At 41.7% G+C, this 26225-nt stretch overlaps 1 protein-coding gene across 2 annotated transcripts in view; it reads left to right on the top strand.

Moving 5' to 3' along the window:
* Positions 1–3063: 3063 nt before the first annotated feature.
* Positions 3064–26225, top strand: part of kndc1.L (kinase non-catalytic C-lobe domain (KIND) containing 1 L homeolog) — a 92035-nt gene continuing 68873 nt past the window's right edge. The window contains exons 1-2 of one of the 2 annotated variants that reach the window (XM_041568656.1): positions 3064–3770; positions 22064–22262. In XM_041568656.1, coding sequence (XP_041424590.1) covers positions 3627–3770; positions 22064–22262 — 343 coding nt within the window. In that variant the 5' untranslated portion in view covers positions 3064–3626. The remainder of the gene's footprint in view (positions 3771–22063; positions 22263–26225) is intronic. The other variant, XM_041568655.1, reaches the window with a different exon arrangement.

Here is a 26225-nt window from a genome sequence, read left to right as displayed (position 1 = left end):
TGATACAGTTTATGTGGGATTTTCACAGGAGTCTCTTGTTTTATGTAGCTGCTTGCCCTAAACGTGTTCTTCATTAATACCACTGTGATATCAATGGACTACAGCTCCCAGCATGCTTTATCCAATTATAAGACATTGGCAGGGTTGCCAGGTTGGCGGTTTTCCAGCCAAATTGGGCTACTAATTTGAAGCCCAGGCGGTTTTTGAAAGTACAAACTAGCCAAGGTACGGATTTGGGCTTCTTTTTGGGCCTTTGGCTAGTTTGTACTTTGGAAACCAGCCAAAATCTTTAGCTAAAATTTTTTCTTGCCCTAATGTGCCAAGCCTGCGTCTCTCAATACTAATGTAGTTTTTGTTTAACAATTAGCTGACTGCTAAGTTTAATGTAAGACTACAATACCCAGCATGCAATGGGACTGATTTGTGTAGAAGTCAGGAGTTACCAGATTTTGGGCTCTGTACCCCAGTCTCCCAGTCTTTAAGGGGTTGTGCACCTTTGAATTAACTTTTCTTATGATGTAGAGTAGTGATATTCTGACACAACTTGCAATTGATTTTCATTTTTCATGTTTTTTATTGAGCAGCTCTACGGTTTGCAGTTTTAGCACTGATTTGAATAAGAGACTGGCATATAAATTGGAAGATGAATTATAAAAAGTAGCAATAACAATACGTTTGTAGCCTTACAGAGAATTTGTTTAAGATGGGGTCAGTGACCCCCATTTAAAAGATGGAAAGAGTCAGAAGAAAAAGGCAATAATTGAAAAACTATAAAAAAAAAATAATGAAGACCAATTGAAAAGTTTCTTAGAACAGGCATGATGACATCAGAGGTGGGCACAATGATGTTGGGGGAGTTATGACACCAGGGTGAGGCTATTTCTATCCAGTTTTTGCATTATTTTTTTTTTAACTTATGTTTTATTGATTTTCACAGAAAAAGATAATTACAGATGTTTCCAATTTCCAACCAAAAGTGTGTCAGTTTCGGACTTGAGAGGGTAAATTTTATAGGCTTTGGAGCTGAAACTGACAGTTGTACTTTAGGGTGGTTTGTTAATATCAAGTTGCTGATATGATAAGGGAGTGTCCATATGGCTTCTAATTATGCCCACTTAGTGGGCTCTCGTGGCTGTAACCAGGCCAAAGTTTGGCACAGGTGTGAAGCCTCATAGTACCTACCTATGTCCGGTACTGCAAGGCCTCCCTGACTCCTCCCTGCTAAGGGCACTGAATGCGGTATTCTAGATTTTGTTGCACCCCATATGTATTTAAATATCAATTTTTGTATATGGCCCAATTTAGTAACAAGAATTTGGACTGGGATGGTTTCAAACAAGTACAGTAATTTGGGGAGTGCGGTCATTTTAACTGCGGCTATACGTCCAAACCAGGATATACTATAAGGCACCCAGTCCTGCATGTGCTTCATAATTCGATCCACCAAAGGCACAAAATTCGCTTGATACAGCTTATGGTAATGTGGTGTCAGTTTAACTCCTAGATTTATGTGTGATGTCTGCCATTTATAGTGGAAATTCTCCTGGAGAGCCCTCTTTGCTGATCCACCTATGTGGAACATGAGGGCTTCTGATTTAGCCCAATTAATTTTGTATCCCGCCACCTGACTATAAGCTTGTAAAATATGGTGAAGGTTGGGTAATGAGATAAAGGGATTGCTGAGAGTGAGCAGGACATTGTCAGCAAAGAGTGATACTTTATAAGTGTCAGTGCCTACCATTATTCCCTTAATATCTGGATGTTCCCTTATTTTGGCAGCCAACGGCTCTATACTGAGAGCGTAAAGCGGGCAGCCTTGCCGTGTACTGTTCCTAATATGGATTGGTGTACCAACATCTCCATTTAATTTCAGATAGGCCGATGGGGTCGTGTATAGTGATTTGACAGCTTGGAGGAAAGGTCCCTGGAATCCCATAGACTGGAGCAACTGAGTCATGTAGGTCCAATCCAGCCTATCAAAGGCTTTCTCCGCGTCCAAACTCAAAACTACAGATGGAATGCCTCAGGATTGAATAATATCTATAAGATCTATGCCCTCCGGGTGTTATCTCCTGCGTGTCTACCCAATACAAAACCTACTTGGTCGGGGTCGATCAGTCTGGGCAAAAGTGGGGCTAGTCACTGGGCTAACAATTGGTGAAAATTTTCAAGTTGCTGTTTAAAAGTGCTGTAGGCCTATATTGGCGCTATTGGCGTTTTTCAGCAGAAACGCCAATACGTCAGGAAGCTACCTAGTCAATAAACTCTATGGGATCTGCACGTTTGAAACCACACTTTGCGTAAATACGCAGCCTATGTTAAATATGGCATCCAAACTCTCAATGAGAAGTGCATGTTGGGAAAAGAATCCTATGTGCTGAAAAACACATGTTGACGGTTGCATGTGGTTTCAGTGGCGTATTTACACCCGGCGGTGCTTTTTTAAAAATGCAACGTAAAAACCTTTGCCCTAATGAAGTAAGTGCAACATGGCAGGGCCCCCTAAAGCTAACCCTTTGTGGTCCCTGTTGTGTGGTGGGGCACCAGTTTTTTTTTAAAACTTCTGGGGGGTCGTTTTTTTATAATCCGTTTAAGGGGGGCCCTGGCCACCAATGTTCTTATAACGTGGGCGAGGCCCTGGCCACAATTTTTTTTTTACCATGTGGGGTCCTAGCCACCAATATTCTTTAATGGGGGCCCTGACCACCAAAGTGGGGGCGGACTTGTAGGTGGGACCAGTGTCGGACTGGCCAGGCAGGACACCGGGACAAAACCCTGTGGGCCCCCGACCCTCATGGGCCCCCAACTGGCCAGACCCCCTCTCCCCATATTTTGAATCCCCCCCAAAAAAACTGCGGCGCAGTTTGCGCATACGTGCCGTGCGCCTCAGTAGGGGGCAGGCTGGAGGGGGCTCTGGATAGCGGACCCGGTGGGCCCCCCAGTCCGACCCTGGGTGGAGCTTGTAGTGGGCGCAGCCCAGGGGGCCCAGAAAATCTTGTCGTATGGGGCCCTGCGATTTCTGATGGCGGCCCTGGCGCTGCACAACATATAAGTAAATTTGCTTCAAGTTTTCTTTACCACCCCCTCCTCTGTGTTGAAAAAAAAAAAGATGTATCAGAGGAAGGCAAGCCACGCAAAGCAAGTCATAGTTTCCATAAAACCCTGCCAGTGATGAATAAAGCTCAGTCAGAGCGCAGAGCAGCAGCCCAAACACATCACCGCGCTGAAAAGTGCCAAAGGCGGCGAGAACTGGGAACGAGGCTTTACACGCGAGGAATGGGTTTCAGCGAGAGGCCTAACAATTCCCGGTGACTTCCGTATCGTGACATCACGCTCTGGTGCGTTGCCATGGCATCGCGTACAGGAGCGAACGCTGTGGAGATCGCAGTGCGAAAGTCCTGGTATTTCTATCGATTGTGAGTCGCAGTAAGTGGCGCTGGATTGGAAATCGCCGAGCGCTGTATGCGGCCGCTTCCTTCGGGTGCCTATTGCTCGGCGTTGCTGTAGAAGCGACACGGAGCGATCCATGCTGGGTTTTGGCCGCAGAGAGGCGACTTACACCTGTGGAGCTATAATGAGCCGCCTGTCAGTCACAGCTTAGTGAGAGGCACCGGGCTGAGCGCGGAATGGAGCCGGAGGCCGAGGAGCTGGATGTGCTGAGGTATTATGTGGAGGAAGAGGAGCTGGAGCAGGAGCTGGAGGAGGAGGAAGATGGAGGTGGCAAGGAGTTCTTTGATTTTGAACCCCTACCAACATTACTGGAGGATGAGGTGGGTGACAGCCTGGAAGCAAGCCGCGGGGTTCATGGGGTTAAAGGGCGGTTCACCTTTAAATGTACTTATAGTATGATGTAGAGAGGGATATTCTGAGACAATTTGCAATTGGTTTTCATTTTCTATTATTTGTAGTTTTGGAGTTTTTTATTCAGCAGCTCTCCAGTTGGCAGTTTCAGCCGTCTGGTTGCTAGGCTCCAAATTCCCCTAGCAACCATGCACTGCTTTGAATAAGAGACTGGAATACGAACAGGAGAGGCCCTGGTTAGAAAGACGAGTCATAAAAACCGCAAAATCTGGAGCCTTACAGAGCATTTGCCTTTTAGGTGGGGTCAGTGACCACTATTTGAAAGCCGGGAAAGGGTCAATTAATGCAGAAACTATTAAAAGAAAAAGTGAAGACCAATTGACGAGTTGCTTAGAATTAGTCATTCTATTAGATATTAAAACTTAACTTCAAGGCAAACCAGCCCTTTAAACATATCACATGGAGCCCCCCTCTCAAGGTTTATTTGTTTAGGGGCCAATAGGACAGATGTACATGGAGTAGCTCGGAGATTTGAGACTCCTTGTACATGTCTTTCAACTACAACTCTCTACATTCTTGGACAACCCAGACGCTTATAGTTTAGCAATAGCTGGAGGGCCACAAGTCGTGGGTGGAGGAATATGACTGTGCAGCCTCTGCCCTCCAGGTCTGTAGCTAACACTGGTGCATGGTGGGAACAGGGAGTTGCAGTTCAGCCAAAGTTGCAGGGCTGCACGTGGGAAATGGAGGATTTTCCTTTGAATAACATTCATGTGGGAAAGAGAAATTTCTCTGGCTCCTTAATTAAAAGCAGTTGCAAAGCCTCCGCCTGAAATCACTGCTGCCTGTGGCTGTGTAATAGCAGTTTTATCCTTAGTCTCCCTATAAACTCTGTCTGGGACACATGTAGCACCTGCTTTATACTAGTCACAGAGACTTGAAATTATAAAAGAACCTGTTATCCAGAAAGTTCCAAATTACGGAAAGGTCGTCTCCCATAGACTCCATTTTATACAAATAATCGACATTTTTATTACTGATTTGCTTTTTCTCTGTAATAATAAAACAGTAGCTTGTACTTGAACTAAACAAAGTTATAATTAATCCTTATTGGAAGCAGAACCAGAATATTTGGGTTTATTTAATGTTTACATGATTTTCTAGTCGGTATGAAGATCCAAATTATGGAAACATCTGTTATCCGGAAAACCCCAGGTCCCGAGCATTGTGGATAATAGATCACATACCTGTACTGATTTTGGCCTTGTAAAAGAAATTTTGATTCTAAGCAACTTTCCATTTTACCTTCATTAATAATTTCCAATGGTTATATACATATGCATAAGTGTAATTGCTATTGAAAGCAGTGTTTGTCCCTTTCTGTTGTCTGGTTATGACTCTTGAAACCTTGTAAGAGAAATCCCTCCAGGTCTGTTAATCAGAAGCCTTGCAACAGTGTTTCAGCAGTCAGAACCAGAAGTGCAGAGAATATAAACAACCAGGCAGAGACCCTGCTATTTACACAAGCAATGAAAATATTTAATTAAGAAGTAGTAAGTAAATTAAAGGGCACGCTAGCCTTGCACTGGGTTCATATAGGACTGTTTGATATGGGTTAGAATTGAAAGCTTTGCATTTCTTAATAAGCAATTTGGAGTTTGGATCAGAATCCGCTGGCAGTTGCTGGTTGTGGTCGGCTTTTAGCAGAGAGATGGGATGCCATAGGGATTGTGCTTCATATTTTAAATCCCTGAAGATTTTCGGAATGTAGTTAGCAGAAGTCGTGTCGGCAAGTTTATTGTGCTCATATATCATTCATATCTAGGGAGTTAGTTTGCCTTTGTGTCAGAGTTGTACCTTAGAGATTCTGAGACTGAACATGGATTTGGCTTTTATTAATCCTATAGTCTTTGTCTGTTGTATAAATATTCTTTATACTTATAGGGCTCTTACATATGAGGGGGACATCTGCAGGAACTGGTTTATGTATTATCCATTGCGCTGTTGTAACACAAAGTTAATACAGGTATGGGATCCAGATACCCATTATCCAGAAAGCTCTTTATTACGGAAAGGCCGTCTCCCATAGACTCCATTTTTTTTCAAATAATCCAAATTTTTTTTAATTATTTTTTTTTTCTCTGTAATAATAAAACAGTAGCTTGTACTTGATTCCAACTAAGATATAATTAATCCTTATTGGAGGCAAACCCAGCCTATTGGGTTTATTTAATGTTTACATGATTTTCTAGTAGAGTTAAGGTATGAAGCTCCAAATTACGGAAAGATCCGTTATGTGGCAAACCCCAGGTCTAGAGCATTCTGGATAACAGGTCCCAAGCATTCTGGATTCCATGACTGTGTATTGTATCAACTGTGCACTTCCACTCTCAGGGTTAATTTGCTCCTCAGTCATAACTGCATGAACTGTTTGCCTTCTTAATCCATGTATTCAGGGAACAACTTGTTTCATGTGTAATAGCCGCCGTGTAAATCTCTTTATACATGTATATACACGAATGCACACCTGATTCCTGTGATTTGAGCGTTTCCTCCTATAGTTTCCCATTCACAGCTAATCACCCGCCATGTTTTGTTTCATAAGTGTTTTTCTCATGCTTCACAATATAAATGTAACATTATTGTAGCTAAATGAGAGTTATATAGTATATACATGAAGTTGTATTGTATCATAGGAGTTAGAGTCCTGCAGCGGGTCGGGTGGAAGTTCCGGGTGCGGGTACAGACGCGGGTTGGTGGTTCTGCGGGTTGGGCCACAGGTCTTCTCATTAGCGATTTTTACTCCTTTTTTCTGATCACGACTACTTACGATGATGTGACTTCCAGTTTACAGTGACAGCACTTCCTGATTCTTGATGGTCAGCAGGTCGTGGGTCCGGGTTGCGGATAAGGTACTTGTGGCTTGGGTAGCGGGTCCAATCGGGTAGAAATGCAGTTGCGGACTGCAGGTTGCGGGTACGGGTTCCAAAAAATGGACCTGCGCATGACTCTAATAGGAGTCCCATGTACTGTGCAAGGCAGGCTTCTGTTTGTTCGGTGACAGTGACTGGAGCATTGCTCTGGACTTGGGGGCAGTTATCAGAAGCATCTTGTAGGATGTCCATGACCTGAATTTCAGATTTGAGATGAGTGGGTCCATTTAAAAGAAACATAAACTCTAGGGCCATGCCACACCAGGAGATCAGATGCTCTTAATAAATTTCTTCTGGGGGCAACTAATTTCCTGTAAATGCTTTCCCACCGCCGATGAAGTGAATGGGTGGTGGCAAAACATGTGCAGTGCTTCATTTTTCCAAAGTCGGCCGCAGTTGCCTCGCAAGGAAACTTCAGGCCACTTCGGAAAAACAAAGCACCTTATATGTTTTACCACCGGCGATTCACTTCATAGCCGCGTGAAAGCATTTACAGTAGAGGAGGATATTTATCAAAAGCCACTAATCTCCTGGTGTGCCGTTTCCTTTAGGGTAAGGTCACACTGGGTGATTTGGGGAGATTTAGTCGCCTGGCGACTAATCGCCTCGTCTTTGCGGCGACCAATCTCCCCAAATGCCTTACCTCTGTCTTGAGCTGGCTAAAATGAAAAATCGCCTGCGGCATGGCACACGCATCGCTTCGTATTCTGAAGTTGCTCCAATTCATCCGTTATCGCCCAGCCGTTGGTGGGCATTTCGGGTTAAGATCCGCTCGTTTGTCGACCTTGCCAAACGAGCGGATCTTATAATGTATAGTCACATTTAGTCAGCAACTTGAGGGGGGGCCACATGGGACATAACTGTTTAGTGAGTTTGCAATTGATCCTCAGCATTCAGCTCAGATTTAAAAGAAAACAGTTATGACCCATGTGCCCACCCCCCCCTCAAGTCACTGATTGGTTACTGCCTGATAGCCAATCAGTGGAAACCAAGAGTGCTGCAAAGCAGGAAGTAGTATTCTGGTTATTATGTTAGACACCCAGTCCCTCCAGCCTTTATAAATTACATTTTTGGCTAAGTAACTATATTAGACACATTTTTTATAATTACCTCTAACTATAAGCTCTTACTAACTTTAGGGTTTCAGCCATGATCTGGCAGATTCTGCTTACCATCCTTAAGCATAAGGCACAAAGCCAGAGGGGCAGGTTTTCCGCCCACAGAATGCCATTGCCTCACCCCGGGCTGTGCCTTCAAGGACGCGGCCATACACAGCCCTGGGAAGCATTTTGCACTGTTTGCATGTGGGTGGGAACTCCCAAACATTCTGGCTATTTTGAATGTCTTGCTTTCTCCTTTACTTCAATCATAAAAAGCTATTTTTGGCCTAAAGAAGACCTAATCCCTTTATTATTTCCATAAGACAAATGCATGAAAAAAAAGTAAAAGTAAAAAAGGGTAAGTAAAGCCCACCAACATTCTTTCCTCTTAAATGTGTTTCATTGCTTTCTTCTCTGACCATAATAAACGCAAGGTGAGACTGATACCTTTGAAATAGCAAATACATTTTCAGATCCTACATTCTACAGAAAGCTCAGAATTATGGGAAGCCTGTCTCCCATAGACTCTATTATAAGCAAATAATTCTCATTTTTAAAAATGATTTCATTTTTCTCTGTAATAAAACAGTACCTTGTACTTGATGATAACTAAGCATCATAAATCCATATTGGTGGCAAAACATACCCATTGGGTTAATTTAATGTGTATAAGATTTTTGGCAGACTTAAATGTTATATAGATCCAAATTATGGAAATATCCCTTATACAGAAATTCCCAGGTTCCAAGCATTCTGGATAATAGATTCCATACCCGTGTGATCTATTATCCAGAACACTCGGGACCTGGGGATTTCTGTAGAAGAGATCTTTCCGTAATTTGGATGTTCATACTTTATCTATTAAAAAATAATTTAAACATTAAATAAACCCAATATGATTGTTTTCCCTCCAATAAGGATTACTTATTTCTTAGTTAGGATATAAGGTATTGTTTTATTACTACAGAGAAAAGGGGAATCATTTAATAAAATGCAAATTATTTGATTAATATGCAGTCCATGGGAGATGGCCTTCCCGTAATTTGGAGCTTTCTGCATAATGGGTTTCCGGATAATGGATCCCATGTACTAGTTTTATATATATATGCAGTTGGTGTGGGTCAGCACTCCTGTATGTCAGCTCAGAAAATAGCAGTAGCGCATAATAAAGGGGGGGAGCTCGGTTTGATAAATAGCAAATAATAACAACAGTTAATAACATATATTCTGCACCGGCAGTCATTGCATATTCGTTAAAGCAGAGAGGGACAGTTTGCTTGAGGAAAACGCTAAAAATACCATGTAAGTGAACAGAGAGAGAATTGTGGAGTTCTCCTCCATCCTAATTTTCCAACACTAGGGGTAGATTTATCAAAGAGTGAAGTTAAAGATCTCCACAGTTTGCAGAGTGAAATACCGCCTCTCTCCATTCATTTCTATGGGCTTATTACAGGCGTATTTATCAAATGGTGAACTTTCACTATCACCCTTTGATAAATACACCTTTAAAAATCCCATAGAAGTGAATGGAGAGAGGCGGTATTTCACTGCATGGACTGTGGAGATCTCTAACTTCACTCTTTGATAAATCTACCCCTTTGTCCCAGCGCAGTAACCCATTGCAACCAATCAGAGCTTTGCATTCACTATTGTGCTTATAGTAGAGCCAATTGCTCTATTGGTTACCTTGCTGGGGTAAGCACGACCATTTAGTGCTTTCCTGGATTGCCATGAAAGTTTACAACCCATAGTGTTGCCAATACGGATGCACCAAATCCACTATTTTGGATTCGTCCGAACCCCTGAATCCTTTGCAAAAGATTCAGCCCGAATACCGAACCGAATCCTAATTTGCATATGCAAATTAAGGTTGGGAAGGGGAAAACATTTTTTTACTTCCTTGTTTTGTCACAAAAAGACAATTTCCCTCCCCGTCCCTAATTTGCATATGTAAATTAGGATTCGGATTCGGTTCAGCCGGGCAGAAGGATTCGGCCGAATCCTGGATTCGGTGCATACCTAGTTGCCAATATGATTTCCCCCCACATTCACATATTTTTATAATTTTGGCAGAGGATCTTGCATATGGGGCATCTGAATTCCTTTCCCCCTTGCTGAGGGGGCATGGACACACGAGGGCATGGACACACGAGCGGTTTTTAAAAAAGGCAGATGGCCACATAAATAGGCGCAATTCCGGCAGTGCGTATTCAAGTTTAGGCAACGGCACGTATTTAAGGTGGCCATACACGGAGAGATCCGCTCGTTTGGCGATGTCGCCAAACGAGCGGATCTCTATCTGATATGCCCACCTTGAGGTGGGCAATATCTGGCTGATCCGATCATAGGCCCTAGGGCCAACGATCGGATCCTAACGAATGGGAACGGCGGTCGGATCGCGGGACCACATCAACGAACAGATGCGTCCGCGATCCGACGGGATTTTTTGTCCCATCCGATCGAGATCATCTCGATCGGGGAAGCCCGTCGGGGGGGGGCCCCATACACGGGCCAATATGCTTTTATCGGCCCGTGTATGACTACTTTTACACTTTCCAATAAGAGTCGCAGTATATCTCAATAACAGATCGTTATTGAGAAAGGGAAAAAACATAAACATTATAGTGTAATATTTCAAATAATATTTACAGCCATGACGTTTAGAAATTGGAATCCGTGTACACCAACTATTACATAAATATAAGTTGTGATTGGTGAAAAAGTCTTACATCACACATGCTCTACAAAGTGGATGAGAGAGATTCAGGTAAAAAGAGTGCCCACACTGAGAACCATGGTAAATCCAGTGTTTGATTATACTCACTAGAGCCCCAAGTAAAAGTAGCATAAATCCGATTTGTTTTGTCCCTTCACCGTTCTTGAATTTCTTTTTTCATTATCTAAAATTCACATGCGCAGAAGCGGTTTACAAATCACACTCACAAACGTTTGTGAAAAAAGCGCATATAAAATCCAATAGACGATGGTGATGCAGTTCAAATTTGGTCTTCGCGTCTCTTAGATAGGGTTGCCTCCTGGCCGGTATTTTACAGGCCTGGCCGGTAAAAATGATGGTTGATCCCAATGTTATTAATAGGGAAAAAGGATAAAAAGGCCGGTATTTTTTTCCAGAAAAGGTGGCAACCCTACTCCTAGAACACAGTGTGAGCGCACACGCTGGCCTTCCTTTTTCGATTGCCTGGTGCACAATCGTCTGGGGAGACGGCACTCCCACGATTTCCAATGTAAAGCAAAGAAAGGAGGAATCGGCACACAGGAACAAATTGCAATGTGGGGTAAACCCCTAAGTGTTTATTGTGTCATAAGATGTGTTTAACCCTACTCCTAGACCATGCTGTGCGTGTCTCTACTTGCGTGCACCACGCTTCTGCACCTCCGTCACCGCTGACGCGTTTCACTGGTTGGCTTCCTCCAAGAGCGATTGGATCGCTGGACTTGGGTTACACCGGGTTTGAGATTCAACTTAATTGTTTAATATCGTATTTACACTGCAGTTGATATTTTTATTACGCGGCGTTAAAAACGCATGTGTGTCCATGCCCTAAATGGCACAGTTCACTCTGTAATGTATTTGCTGTATTGAGCCTACATTTGTCAGTCTCCAAGCTGAAATGCTCAGAGATACTAAGTAGTTTCTAGAATAGGTGGGCTGTTGGCTATGACTAATGGGGAAATCATCAAGCTCACTCTCTGCATGAACGATCCCAGAGAAGGGAGCACTGGTGTTTGGTTATACTTTGTCCCTTGTGCCAGAGCCTGAACACATGTAAGGGAGGGGTGGTTCACATTAAGTTAACTTTTAGTATGTTTCAGAATGTCCTGTTCCTAGCAGCTTTTTCTTATATGGTCTTAATTAATTTATTTATATAGTACTTTATATTTTTTGTTTTTTAAAAATGATTTGGCTTACACTTTTCCATCTTTCAATTGGGGTCACAGAATCCGGCAGTGAAAAAAAACTATTGCTCTGTGAGGCTACAATCTTATTGTTATTGTTACTATTTATTCCCTATCTTTCTATTTAGTCCCTCACCTATTCATAATTCAGCCCATTATTCTAACCACTGCCTGGTTGCTAAGGTAAGCAATGCCTAGCAATCAGAGAGCTGCTGAACAGTAAGCTAAATATCTGAAAAACCACAAAAAATAAAACATAAAGCCAACTGTCACAGAATATCATTGTCTAACTATGCTATGCTAAAGGGGAGCAACCCCTCAATATCCATCTTTGCCCTGAAAGGTACCTATGTGTCGTGCAGTGCCAGCAGAGCCCTAGGGAACCAATGCAGTCCTCAATCCAACGGGTTTTTTAAAGGAACAGTAACACCAATTTTTTTTAATGCTTAAATCCCCCCCAAAACAGCTATAATAATAGGTAAGGCTTTCTTTTCTGCTGATTCATTGCACATGCTCTGTGCTGCTGTCACTTACTGAGCTTAGGGACCCACTCACAATATACAGTACACATAGAATATAAATGTCACACTATAAAGCTGATTAGTAATTAATACAGAAAATTACTACATGGCAGCACAGAAACCAGTACAATTAGCATCAGAATTTAATAATCAGCCCTGTAGCATCAGCTTAAATTACAAACAAACCTCATTTTCTGCTTGATAATTTGTGACGACCCCTAAGCTTAGCTTCTCAGCAGCTACTCAGAGCCCACTGAGCATGTGAGTGTCACAGACACTTTCCAAGATGGTGACCCCCTGTGACAAGTTTGAAGTCCTGGATCATTGCTGCTATTGAAAAGCTGAAACTTTAGGCTGGTCCAATAAGTTCAGTATATAAAATATGGAATTTTTAGCCATATTCAGTTTTAAGAGTTAAGTTCTCCTTTAAGCTTTTTTTCAACATTTGCAGATTTTCAGACAGATATCGATTGCAGAAACCTGTCAGAGGGCCCCATACACTGCCCAATAAGCTGCTGACTTAAGGGTATATTTATCAAAGAGTGAAGTTATAGATCGCCACAGTCCTCTAGAGTGAAATTCCGCCACTCTCTATTCATTTCTATGGGATTTTTAAAAGAGTATTTATCAATGGGTGAAAGTGAAAGTTCATCCTTTGATAAATACGCCTCTCAAAATCCCATAGCATTGAATGAAGAGTGGCAGAATTTCACTCTAGAGGACTGTGCTGATCTCTAACTTCACTCTTTGATAAATATACCCCTTAGTCTGTCAGCAGCATATATGGGCCTGTGTATGGCTTCCAACACAGAATTCCTTTTAATTAAAAGTATGGATGCACAGAGTCCACTATTTTTGATTCGGCTGGACCCCCGAATCCTTGGCGAAAAATTTGACCAAATACCGAATCCTAATATGCATATGCAAATTAGGGGTGAGGAAACATGTTTTTACTTCCTTTGCAAATTAGAATTCGGTTTGGCCTGGCAGAAGGATTCAGCCGATTCCAAATCCTGCTGAAAAAGGTAGAATCCCGAACCCAATCCTGGATTAAAAGTAATTAAAGTAACCCCTTGTTTATCTTTTGGGTAATGACACAGGGATGCTCTTGAGTGGCACTTCTTTTCAGCAGCCTGGCACCCATTTGCTGGTTATGATTTCTCAAGTCTCAGAATCAGCAGCTGTATCTCAACAGACAAAATATTCCTTCATACAGGAGCAGTTTGTATCATGGGAACAGTTCTCCTTTAACTGCATCTTCACAAACAGAATTTATTGGGCTATTATTCTTAAGCAGCCAGCAATAAAGTGATCTATCAGCAGACAAGGCTTTTAGCAGTGTATTATTTTACCAGTGTTCTGGACGGATATTTCCCTTCTGTCTGCAACAGTGTCTCTTCCTTTGGACTCTCGCATTTTGTCTGCTTCTCATTTATTTACATTGGTAACCAGAAATGCATTTTTTATTAAAGTAACAACAGGGCTGTTATATTCTGTCCAGAGGCGTATTGATTTCCGTCACTTCCTTAAAGGGACAGATGATTAAAAACACAGATGCCCTTTTATAAAGGCACCCGTTGGATGCACAATCAATATATGTGTTCACCAGAGGAGTATCTATATCTATATATATATATATATATATATATATATATATATATATATATATATATATATATATATATATATATATATATATATACTGTATGTATATGTATATATATATACTGTATGTATATGTATATATATATATATATGTATGTATATGTATATATATATGTATGTATATGTATATGTATGTATATGTATATATATATGTATGTATATGTATATATATATATGTATGTATATGTATATATATATATGTATATATATATATATATGTATATATATATATATATGTATATATATATATATATATGTATATATATATATGTGTGTATATATATATGTGTGTCGCAACCCGACCCGCGGGTATACCTGCACCTGACAATCCTCCCATCATTCCGCAGGGTGCCTGCTTTTTTTGTGGGTAACCCGCGGGTACCCGACCCGTTGCAGGATTCTAGCTCAGGGAAAACATCTTATTAATGGGCCCTTGCTACTCCAGAAATATCTCCAATAGTCATTTTATTTTTCAAAAGATTGCATAGAAATATTTGATGGGGGGCAGGATCAGACTGGGCCAGCGGGCAGCTATTGCCGCTGCCCGGTGGGCTCTGCTGGGCCTAGACTTGCTATTGCCTCTGCCCCCAACCCCTCTTCCTGGCCCTGGTGGTGGCCATGAGCAGGAAAAAAGTACACATGGGGTTGGCCATTTGGGGATTGTGGCTGGGGTGGTTTAACCCTGATGGTGGGGCCTGGAAAATGCCCTTTTTGCCCATTTATTAAAATGGCCCTGAGCTTATGATGGGGTTACTGAAAAGGGTTGTTCAACTTTAAATTAACTGTTAGTACAATGTAGAGAGTGATATTCTAAGACTATTTGCAATTGGTTTTCATTTTTTATTATTTGTGGTTTTTAAATTTATTTAGCTTTTTATTCAGCAGCTCTCCAGTTTGCAATTTCAGCAATCTGGTTGTTAGGGTCCAAATTACTCTAGAAACCATGCATTGATATGAATAAGAGACTGGAATATGAATAGGAGAGGACCTGAATAGAAAGTTGCAATACAAATTAACAATACATGTGTAGCATTACAGAGCATTTGTTTTGTTTTTTTTACATTTGGCTCAGCTCGTTTTCTATTCCTTAGTGCCTGCTGCTTGTGCTGCACGGTTTGTGCTTTGCGTCCCTTTAAAACATATTTCACTTGAACCAATATCCTCCAGGGCTCAGAGTATAACAGAAAGGCTCATTAAAAAACAGAACATCCAAACAAATCTGAAAGGAAAAATCCAAAATCCCCCTAATTCATGCACAAACCTGTCATTTTTCTAACCTGAGCCTTTCTCCTTTGAATGGCTGCCCCCATTGCTACACAGCAGCTTATTTATATAAACAATAGTAGTGAAGCAAACACATCAGTTTTACCAGTGTAGGGCAGTACTGAATTATATTTTTATTGCTTTAAAACACTTTCATTTTTTGATGTTGCTGTTCCTTTACGACAATCCTTTGCAGAAGAGTCACTTGGCCAGGCTGCAGGATATTTATAATTTCCCATAAAAAATGTAGATGTGCAGAAGGTACACATTATATGTTTCTGCAGCACAGCTCAGAACCCTCCATACGCGGCTACTGCGCATGCATGAAACCTCAGTATTGTATATATATTTTAGAATATCAGGTTAAGCAGCACCAGATCACTTTACAGAGCAGTAGATTTCAGCAATAGTAGAGACAGGGAAAAAAACATGGCACATTGCACCTTATGTGCTTTTGGATGGTCATGTAACATTTTGAGATAATGAACAAGTGTTGTGCATTTTACTAATGACATGTCATGAATTAGAGTCCTGCAGCTGGTTGGGTACGAGCGGGTTACCCGCAAAAAAAGTGGGCACCCTGCAGAACGAGGGGAGGATTTTAAGGTCTGGTTATACCCGCAGGTCGGGTTGTGGGTCTCATCTAAATTTCTTATTTTATGTAATTTTGTCTATATTTTACTCCTTTTAAAGTTTTACAAAACTTGCTTCTGTCCCCGGCCACTTTTGATGACGCCACTTCCGGTTTGCAGCACCATCACTTCCTGTTTGATGGTGGTCGGCGGGTTGCGGATATGGCAATTGCGGGTCCGGCTTGGGTAGCGGAAGTGGGAAAATATGCGGGTTGGGTCCAGGTCTTAGAAATTGGTTCCTCGCAGAACTCTACCATGAATATTCCATACCCCCAGTTCTGATCATTCTCTTTGATAGAGGAGCAAGGCTTTTTTTTTGCTAAAAAAGGCAAGGTACAAAATGCAAAAAATCTGTAAAAAGTGAATCATTTTTATTCCACAATGAATTTTGCCATCCCCAAGTTGCCCCAGGGGCACTTAATGCAAATGTTTACATTCAAAGAATGAAGCAAAAAGAGCGTGCCTCTCTGTATGGAGAACTGCCAGTGCCTGGCATAGGTACATAATGGAGGGGTACACGGATGAGACACGGGTTACCTTATGCAGGCCCCTTTATAGTTTGCCCAGAGGAGGCTTTGTTTGCAGGGGTGAGGAGCCCGGAGGGGGCTTTGTGGCAGGGGCCCGTTGGGGGATTTGTGGCAGGGGGCTGAAGGGGGGCCCCTGAGACAGCTGCCTGGTGGGCCCCGGGCCCCCCAGTCCAACCTTGGTAATGGCAGAGCCCCAAATTATTATACTTCACTAAAGCTGCCTGCATGGTCCAGTGTAAAGCAGGCTATATATGTACTGCTAAAGTTGTATGAAATTAAGGTCAGTGTATGTTTGGCCCTGTGATCCTGACCGATATTTGTGTAAATGGATATTGATTGGTTCATTGATTGAGCAGGTTTGAAAGCTCGATGCCGCTGTGTAGCTAATCTGTCAGTGTATGTTGATGTGGCAGATGGGAACGCGAAGAAGCGCCTGAGCTCCAATTGACCTCAGGCCAATCAGTCAGATATTAAATGGGGTTGTCCCATGTATGGCCTTAAAAGAACAGTAACACCAACAATTTAAAGTAATGAAAATATCATGCACTGTTGCCCTACACTGATCTGTTTATGATCTGCTTCAGAAACACTACTATAGTTCATATAAACAAGCTGCTTTGTAGCAATGGCGGAAATTAAAAAGGCTACATGTCACATTGGGCTGAAACTCGGGCCTGCTGAAAAACTCAGACTGAGAATCAGCCCGTTAGCTTGCTTGCACCTGGATCCATTGTATTGGGCAGTGTGCAGGCGCAAGAGGCAGATTTTGAGGCACAAATACAAACTCACATATTTCAGCTACAAATTCCGCCACGTGGCCCGACGCAATGGGTGCAAGCAAGGCAGTGTCGGACTGGGACACCAGGGGCCCACCCAAAAACCTTTGCCCGGGGGCCCACTCTCACTACTATTATTCTTCCTCTCCTCGTTCAACCTGTATTCTCCTAGTTCTTTTCTTTACATACTATAATACTATAGTCCAGTAATCCCCAACCAGTAGCTCGTGAGCAACATGTTGCTCTCCAACCCCTTGGATGTTGCTCCCAGTGGCCTCAAAGCAGGAGCTTATTTTTGAATTCCAGGCTCGGAGGCAAGTTCTGGTTGCATAAATACCAGGTGCACTGCCAAACAGAGCCTCAGTGAAGGTTGAGAATCCACATAGGGGCTAGCAAATGGCCAGTCACAGCCCTTATTTGACCCCCCAAGAAGATTTTTCATGCTAGTGTTGCTTCCCAACTCCTTTTACTGCTGAATATTGCTCATGGGTTCAAAAAGGTTGGGGATCCCTGCTATAGTCTATTATTCCATCTATTAAGCCACTTAGTTCTCATTGAAATCGGGAATGGCCATGAAATAGGCCAAATGTCTAGCAGCATAAGGGCCCACTGATACCTGGGCCCACCGGGACATTTCCAACAGAATTCTACACATTCAGTTACACTGAGTAGGAGAAACAACAGCCTGCCAGAAAGCAGTTCCATCCTAAAGTGCTGGCTCTTTCTGAAAACACATGACCAGGCAAAATGACCTGAGATGGTGCCGACACACCAATAAAAAATACACTGGTTCACTAATGAAATTTTATATTGTAGATTGAATTATTTGCTGTGTAAAGAGAGTAATTTAGAAATAAAAACTGCATCATAAAAATCATGACGGAATCCCTTTAAAATCAGGGGATGTAAAATTGAGGTTTCACTGTATAACTGAACATCAAGTCTATGCAGGGAATAGAGCTGTGAGAGGGCATGTGTTTGTCGTCATTATTTTCCTATTCAAAGAAATGGTGCAGTGGAGGCAATATGTATTCCACTATCATATTCTGTTTGAAATATCATGCAGATATCATGTAGGTCAGCACAGTCTTTGAGACATAGACAGATTAACTGCACCTTAATGAGTTTATCTCTGTTATGATATTATTCAGCATTATCCCTTCATAGCTGTTACTCTATTTGGCGATTAAGGTTTAGAAATTTCTCGCCGTGATTTAATATAAATACATTTTAAAAAGTACCTGGCACAGGCTTGTTTCCGTAACTTTATTAACGGGCTCAATCATTGTCCCAAATTGAAGTTAATTCAACTAATTGACCAGTAACAAGATAAAGTAATTATATATGTTAGTTATATATAAAGTTTGTTACCAAATCTCCAAATAAACTATTCATTGTCCTATTTTATATGAGATGTTTTTAATTCTGTAGTCCTGCTTTATCTTTTTTTTTTTTCATCTTTACACAGCTATCTGTTGTGTAAAGCTAAGCCTTTTGCTATAGTTAGTTTGTATGGCTGCCCACATGGTTACACAGCAGCTTATTTATATAAACTATTGTATAGGTATGGGATCCGTTATCCAGAAAGTTCCGAATTATGGAATGACCGTCTCCCATAGACTCCATTATAATCAAATAATCCAATTTTTTAAAAATGATTTCCCTTTTCTCTGTAATAATAAACAGTACCTTGTACTTGATCCAAAATAAGATAGAATTATTCCTTATTGGAAGCAAAACCAGCCTATTGGGTTTATTTAATGTTTACATGATTTTCTAGTAGTCTTAAGGTATGAAGATCCAAATTACAGAAAGACCCGTTATCTGGAAACCCCCAGGTCCTGAGCATTCTGGATAATAGGTCCCATACCTGTAGTACTTCTAAAGTAAATAAACAAGTTTTATCAGAGAAGGATAACCGTAAATATTGGAATGCATATAACAACCCTTTTTTCTTTTGGGGGTATTGGCCTTTAGGGTCTTTCCAAACGAATTCGGGGAGATTAGTCGTCAGGCAACAAATCTCCTCTTCTTCGCGGCGAATAATCTCCCCGATCTGCCTTCCGTCAGCTAAAATGTAAATGGCCTGGGGGCAGGCACACGGATCGCTTTGTTTTCTGAAGTAGCCCGAAGTTTCCTCGTGAGGCAATTACTGGCGACTTCGGAAAACGTGAGCCTGCCCCCAGGCCATTAACATTTTAGCTGGCAGAAGGCAGGGGAAAGCAGATCGGGGAGATTAGTCGCTGTGAAGAAGAGGAGATTAGTCGCCTGGAGACTAATCTCCCCGAATCTGCCCGTGTGTCCAGACCCTTAAGGGCAGAGACACACGTGGAGATTAGTCACCCAGCGACTTCTTCCCCGAACTGCCTTCCCGCCAGCTAGAATCTAAATCGCCAGCAAGATGGTACTTCCTCATGAGGCAACTTCGGACAACTTCGGTATATGAAGTGCTCCGAGTGCTGTCCCATCTGTTATTTAGATTCTAGCTGTCGGGAAGGCAGTTTGTGGAGATTAGTTGCCCGAAGAAGAGGCGATTTATTGCCGGGCGATTGAATCTCCCCGAATCTCCATGTGTGTCTCTGCCCTAAAGCTGCTATTGGTTTTCCACACAGATATGCATTAGCATTAAATACCCCACATGTTTGCATATAGCTAGTAGATAAATAGATTGTGGGTCATTAACTATGTGCTGGGCAAAGTTCAAAACACAGAAAAAGGGTGCAAGCCACCATCGTTTTTGCACTTTGCACCCTGTGCTGCACGCAGGAGAATAGCTGCAGGTCCTTGTACTCCAAAGCTAAACACAGAGACCTGAGTTTGCCTCATGAATACAGTGCTGCCATCATCAGTGATGCTTGCTGCTTTTATACTGTTACATATAGTAAATAGGGATGCACCAAATCCAGGATTCCGTTCGGGATCCGGACAGGATTCAGCCTTTTTCAGCAGAATTCGGATTCGGCAGAATCCTCATGCTTGGCCGAACTGAATCCGAATCCTAAATTACTAATGCAAATTAGGTGCGGTGAAGGGAAATCACGTAAACATTTTTTCCCACTTTTTTCCCTAATTTGCATATGTTAATTAGGATTCCGTTTCTATATCTTTCATGAAGGATTCGGGATTCGGCCGAATCCCAAATAGTGGATGTGGTGCATCCCTAATAGTCAAAGGTTAATAAAAGACAATAGTCCGTCAATTTTAACCCTTCTAAGTGACCCCCAATGCACATATATGCACATACCTCTACACTCACATGTACTGTTTAAACTATATATACACCAATACCTACAGTATACTAAACTAACTGTAGATCTTAAGATCACTATAGCCTTTGATATTATGCTTGTCCAAGAGTCTACCATCACAACATCACCCCGCAGGACATTCCCCAACCTCATTGCCCTCACTGTAAAGTACCAACCACGCTGCTTCAAATACCATTCCTTAGGTCTAAAGGGGTGTCTTCTGTTTTTTTCTGTGTTTAGTGATATAGTTTCCCTTTAAAGGGTAACTATTCGAAAATTAAAATGTAATATTAGCTTCAGCTTACTGCAATAAGAAACTTTCTAAATACAATCAATCAAAAATTCTGTACTGTTTCTGAAATAATCAAGTTTATCTTCACTATCCCTCTCTCAGCACCTGTTTTCCTCATTCTGTCTTCATTCAGGAGTTGGGTGTCAGATAAATGATCCAATATATCTTATAGGGGGGGCTCCTTTTGCCTAGTTGATATATTAGAGCTCACTCTATGAAAATCACCAGACACCATGTCTCTCTACATGCAGAATTTGTGCAAAAGGCACAAAGTTATTTTGTTAGATTTTGTTTTTACGTGAGTATTTATACTGCAGTTATTTGAATGAGCTCTAATACATCTGCTAGGAAAGGAAGCCCCTCAAGATATATTGGATCATTCATCTGACACCCAACTGTTGAATGAAGACAGAATGGAGTAAAAGATGCTGAGAGAGGAATAGTGAATATAAACTTGATTATTTCAGAAACCATGCAGATGTTTTAATTGATTGTATTTAGAAAGTTTCTTACTTTAGTATGAGGACGTTTATATTAATTTTTCATTTTTGCGATAGTTCCCCTTTAAGCTCCAGAACTAGACTGCAAGCTCTTCTGGGTAGGGTCTTCCTGAGCCTGCAAATTCTCTTTAGCCCTGTGTATAGTTAATAGCAATATACATTAGTGTAAGAAGCAAATACAGGTATGGGACCTGTTATCCAGAATGCTTGGGACCTGGGTTTTTTTTTCCGTAATTTAGATCTCCATAACTTAAGTGTACTTAAAAATAATTTAAGCATTAATTATATCTTAGTTGGGATACAAGCTACTGTTTTATTATTACAGAGAAAAAGATAATCATTTTTAAAAAAAACAACTATTCAATTAAAAATAAATGGGAGACGGCCATCCTGTAATTCGGAGCTTTCTGGATACTGAGTTTACGGGTAATGGATCCATGTAATAGAGCTTATTTTGTATGAGTTGAATTTTTAATTCACAAATGATCTATACAGTAGAACCCCCGTTTTACGTTTTTCAGGGGATCAGAAAAAAATGTAAATGTAAAATCAGGGAAATGTATTATGCATAATATAAAGAAGGGACCACAAAACAACAATGTAAAAGGAGGGAAAACTTAAAATCAGGGAAAAATTGAGGTTGCAATGTAGTCCATTTATACGATCATGTAAGTCTTCCAGATGTTGTTGAACTACAGTTTTGAGCATGCAGCTGGCAGGACACCCATGCAGTAAACTCGCTTGGAATCTTTTACAAAACATGAGGATGTCTTAGAAACCATTTAGTGTAACATTTCCTCTGTAAGTCGCCTACAAACGACTCCATGTGTTGGTGTGTGTATTGAATCTTCAGCCTGCTAATGAATTATTGTGAAATGTCTTGGCAGGAGAACGTGTCCTTGGCTGATATTCTATCACTACGTGACAACTGCCTTACTGAGCAGGATATTTGGGCTATCTGCCTGGAGTGCTGCTATTCCCTGAAGAGTGTAGCCCATTCAGCCATCTTCCAGACGCTCTGCATCACCCCAGACACACTGGCGTTCAACACCAACGGCAACGTCTGCTTTATGGAGCAACTGAGTGGTACGTATAATCTGAATCAGTCTATGAAACAGCTTTTCCGAAAGTCTTGAGCATGGAAAAGGCAAACGCATGCTTATGTTTAAATAAAAACAGATGATGGGGCTCATTTACTAAGCAAATGCAAAGAAATAGCACTTTTTGCCTTGTCTTTTGCCCATAATGCAGCTATGATACCCAGCACGCCAATGTAGTTGTACGTGTAGCAAACTACAAGCTAGCCAAAGTACAAAGGAGAGCTTAAAGGAACATTAACATCAAAAAATTTAATTTTTTTCAAGTTAAAAAAATATAATGCAGTGTTGCCCTGCACTGGTAGAACTGCTGTGTTTGCTTCAGAAACACTACTATTGTTTATATAAATAAGCTGCTGTGTAGCAATGGGGGCAGCCATTCAAAGGAGAAAAAGCTCAGGTTATACAGCAGCAACAGTGTTATCTGTTATCCACTGTTTAACCTGTGCCATATAGCCTTTTTCAATTTCCACCATTGCTACACAGCAGCTTGTTTATATGAACTATAGTAGTGTTTCTGAAGCTAGAGTCCTGCAAGCGGGTCAGGTACCCGCGGGTTACCCGCAAAAAAAGTGTGCACATTCAGAAATGAGGGGAGGATTTTCAGGTGTGAGTAGACCTGCGGGTCTGTGGAGTTACGGGTCTGCATCGAAATATTTTTATCTTATGTAATATTGTCTATATTTTACTCCTTTTAAAGTTTTACAACAGTTGTTTCTGTCCTGCCCACTTTTGATGACGTCACTTCCGGTTCGCAGCACCATCACTTCTTGTTTGATGGTGGTTCGGCGGGTTGTGGGTCTGGTTGCGGATAAGGCAGTTGCGTGTCCGGGTCGGGTAGCGGATCAAAGTGGCTAAATATGAGGGTCGCGGGCTGCGGGTTCAATCCTAGTCTTGGTTCCACGCAGGACTCTATCTGAAGCAAACACAGTAGTTTACCAGTGTAGGACAATACTACATGATATATTCATTACATCAAAACGCTTTAATTTTTTGGTGTTACTGTTCTTTTAAAGCTACAACCTCCAGTGTTAATGGACCCCACAAAAAATTTAATTTAGGGCCCCAAAATATTGGTACGTTGACTTTTTTTATTAATGATATGTTGAAATTGTTCATTAATTAGGGCCTCATTGGGCCCTCTACAATCTTACCCCCCCCCAGCAACTGCAGGGCCTGCTTCCTCTATAGTTATGCTCTTGACAACTACTTTTGGGAATGGTATTCATTGGCTCTCACAGCTGCACCTAGCAATCATAAATGAGACCTATAATGTTCTTTTTAATCAGTACAAAAACATATCACCCACTGCAGTCTGCTGAAGTGTAACTGCCACGTTCCTGTATGATATTGGAATGGTCGGTAGAATTTAATACTTGCCCCTGCTGTTGTTTATTTGTGAATCAGCCCTTTGCCCGTCCTGTCGTTACTGAGCAAACTCCGATTGGCTAGGGCAATGATCACCAACCAATGGTTTTCGAGTAACATGTTACTCACCAACCAATTGAATGTTGCCCCCAGCGGCCTTAAAGCAGGCGCTTATTTTTCAATTTATTCTTTAGGGGCAAGGTTGCATAAAAAAAACAGTGTACTGCCAAAGGGAGCCTCCTGTAGGCTTCCATTCCACATGGGCTACCAATAGCCATTCACAGCCCTTATTTTGCATCCCCAAGAACTTTATTTCATGCACATGTTGCTTCCCAACTCTTTTTATATTTGACTTTAACTCATGGGTGATAGAGGTAGGGGACCCCTTGGCTAGAGGTACTGTTTGCATTGTTATTCCAGCCTATCAGAGGCATGCAAGCGTAAGCACAAACATGATTATTTCTCTTTAGGTTCGTGATGTACAGGGCTTTTAGTAGTAGAAAATGCAAGTGGAGATTGGGTTGTCCCCTTTGTCTGAAGCAAAATAATAACAAAGGGGCAGGCCTGTGACATTAGTGGGCGGGCTGTTGATGTTCGGGGCAGACAAGTGACCATACCACCCAAATGTCCCAATTTTGATAGCTCAGCCCGGATTCTTAGGGTAGGGGCACACGGAGAGATTAGTCGCCCGCGATTTTTAAAAAGGAAGTCGCCGGTGATTGTCTTTGTGCAGGAAAGATTTTGCGCAGCTTTTGATTCCAATCGATTTATATCCCATAGTGCTTCGCGCTACATTCTCCTCCTACGCAAGAGCCGGAAGTCGTCCCGGAGTTCATCTTCGGCATGTTGTCTTCAAGTCATTACGCCAACGCAAGAATTTACATACTATCGTGGCTACTAATCTCTGTTTGTGTGTGCTTGTAGGAGATTTCAGTACTTCTCTATGTACGTGCTATTTCTGGCAAATCGCTCCAAAAAGTCTCTGTGCATTTTGGAGCTACAGGCAATCTCAAATCACATTGTGTGCATAATAGCTGGCGATTTGCATGTAGCTGCATGCAAAGACAAAAAAAACGACTTGTCACCAGAACTCGCTTTTAAAAATCGCGGACGACTAATCTCCCTGTGTGCCCCTCCCCTAACCAAATGTCTCCATTGCCTTTTTGAAATGCCCCACATTTACCTTTCATCTTCTGCACTGATGCCAGAAAAAGATACAAAGTTTCTCAAACTAGATCAGCAGGCATTTAGCAGAGAACCAGAATACTCAGCACCTGCATTTAAATACAACTGTAATCAGGTAATGGGAGGTATGTAATGATGTTGTGGCCAGGGCTGTTGGTTTGGGGGGGAAATTTGTATGCCAACACACATAATTCAGCACTTTCCCAGTCCACACACTGCTTTGCATCACAGATTAGGGTGCAAGTCGATAACATAGGGGAGGTGAGCAGTGATGGTAATGGTGTAGTCATGATATGGTGGGGTGTGTTTGTGATAAATGGGGGCAGAGTTGTGACATTGGTTGGTAATGGCCAGATCTTTGTTCAGTTTTCACACTGCAGCAACCTAAACAGACAGCTGTGAACAGCCCCAGAAAAAACATAAATGTTTCAAAACCAGACAAGTGTCTACCCTAACACAGATTCGTCCAAGTTGTTTTGTACAGAGATTTTTTTCTACTCTGTATATTAGCAAGCATCCATATGAGGGAGAGCCACAATATTAATTGGGTCAGTAAGAGGAGAACGTTCAGGTTCTGAAGAGGAATCAAGCAGTTTTGCGGCTTCTCGACGACAGAAAAAGTAGCTCCGTCGTTCCTTTGCAGCTTCATTAAAGCCGTAATTACAGCTCAATCATTAAAACACACACACAGGAGTATTGTCGTGAAGATGTGCAATTAAGCTTTTGTTTGTTGAGCAAGAGAAGGGCCATTTGTTCGGCTTGGATGTGTAGCAGGCTGCGGAAGCCTTGTTTCTGCAAAGCAATAAATTATTTGCTGTGTCTCAATTTTACTGTGGGTGGAAGCTATCTTAGCTTTCATCACTTAGCTTCATTTTTTTTCTTTTTTCTTTCTTTAAGACTTATTTTCCCTGCACTCTCTCCGGGCGCATTAGGAGTGACAATGAGCGGTGATTATTTACAGAAGAGTTGGCAGTGCCACCTTCCCTTAGGCTAATTTAACACAGTTGAGATTGCCTCACATTAACAAATATTGCTGTTCCAGAAGGAGCTGTTTCTTGGCAGTTGCCAAACCCTCAATGATGTCACAGTTGTCAGTCGTGACACACTATAAAATGTTCAGCTGCTTTTGACATGACTTGGTAGCCATCAGTGTGAGCGTTGACTTTTCTGGCTCATATCCAGTATGTTGCTAGAAAACTCAAAAAAAAAAAAGAAATAGGGAAAAAAAAACAAGAAAAGTATATAGTGTAGCATTCACATCAATCTGCTCACCCTTCTCTCATACTCTTTGGAGTTTTCCAGCCACACCGATTTTGGGGCAGATTTACTAAAGGGCGAAGTAGCCGTCGCTAGTGAAAATTTTCCAGAAATTGAATCCGCAGGGAAATCTGCAATTTAC

The sequence above is a fragment of the Xenopus laevis genome, chromosome 7L, assembly GCF_017654675.1.
Source record: "Xenopus laevis strain J_2021 chromosome 7L, Xenopus_laevis_v10.1, whole genome shotgun sequence".
In the NCBI taxonomy this organism is placed as follows: Eukaryota; Metazoa; Chordata; class Amphibia; order Anura; family Pipidae; genus Xenopus; species Xenopus laevis.
Note: the sequence above shows the minus strand (reverse complement) of the source record. Positions and strands in the feature narration are given on the sequence as shown.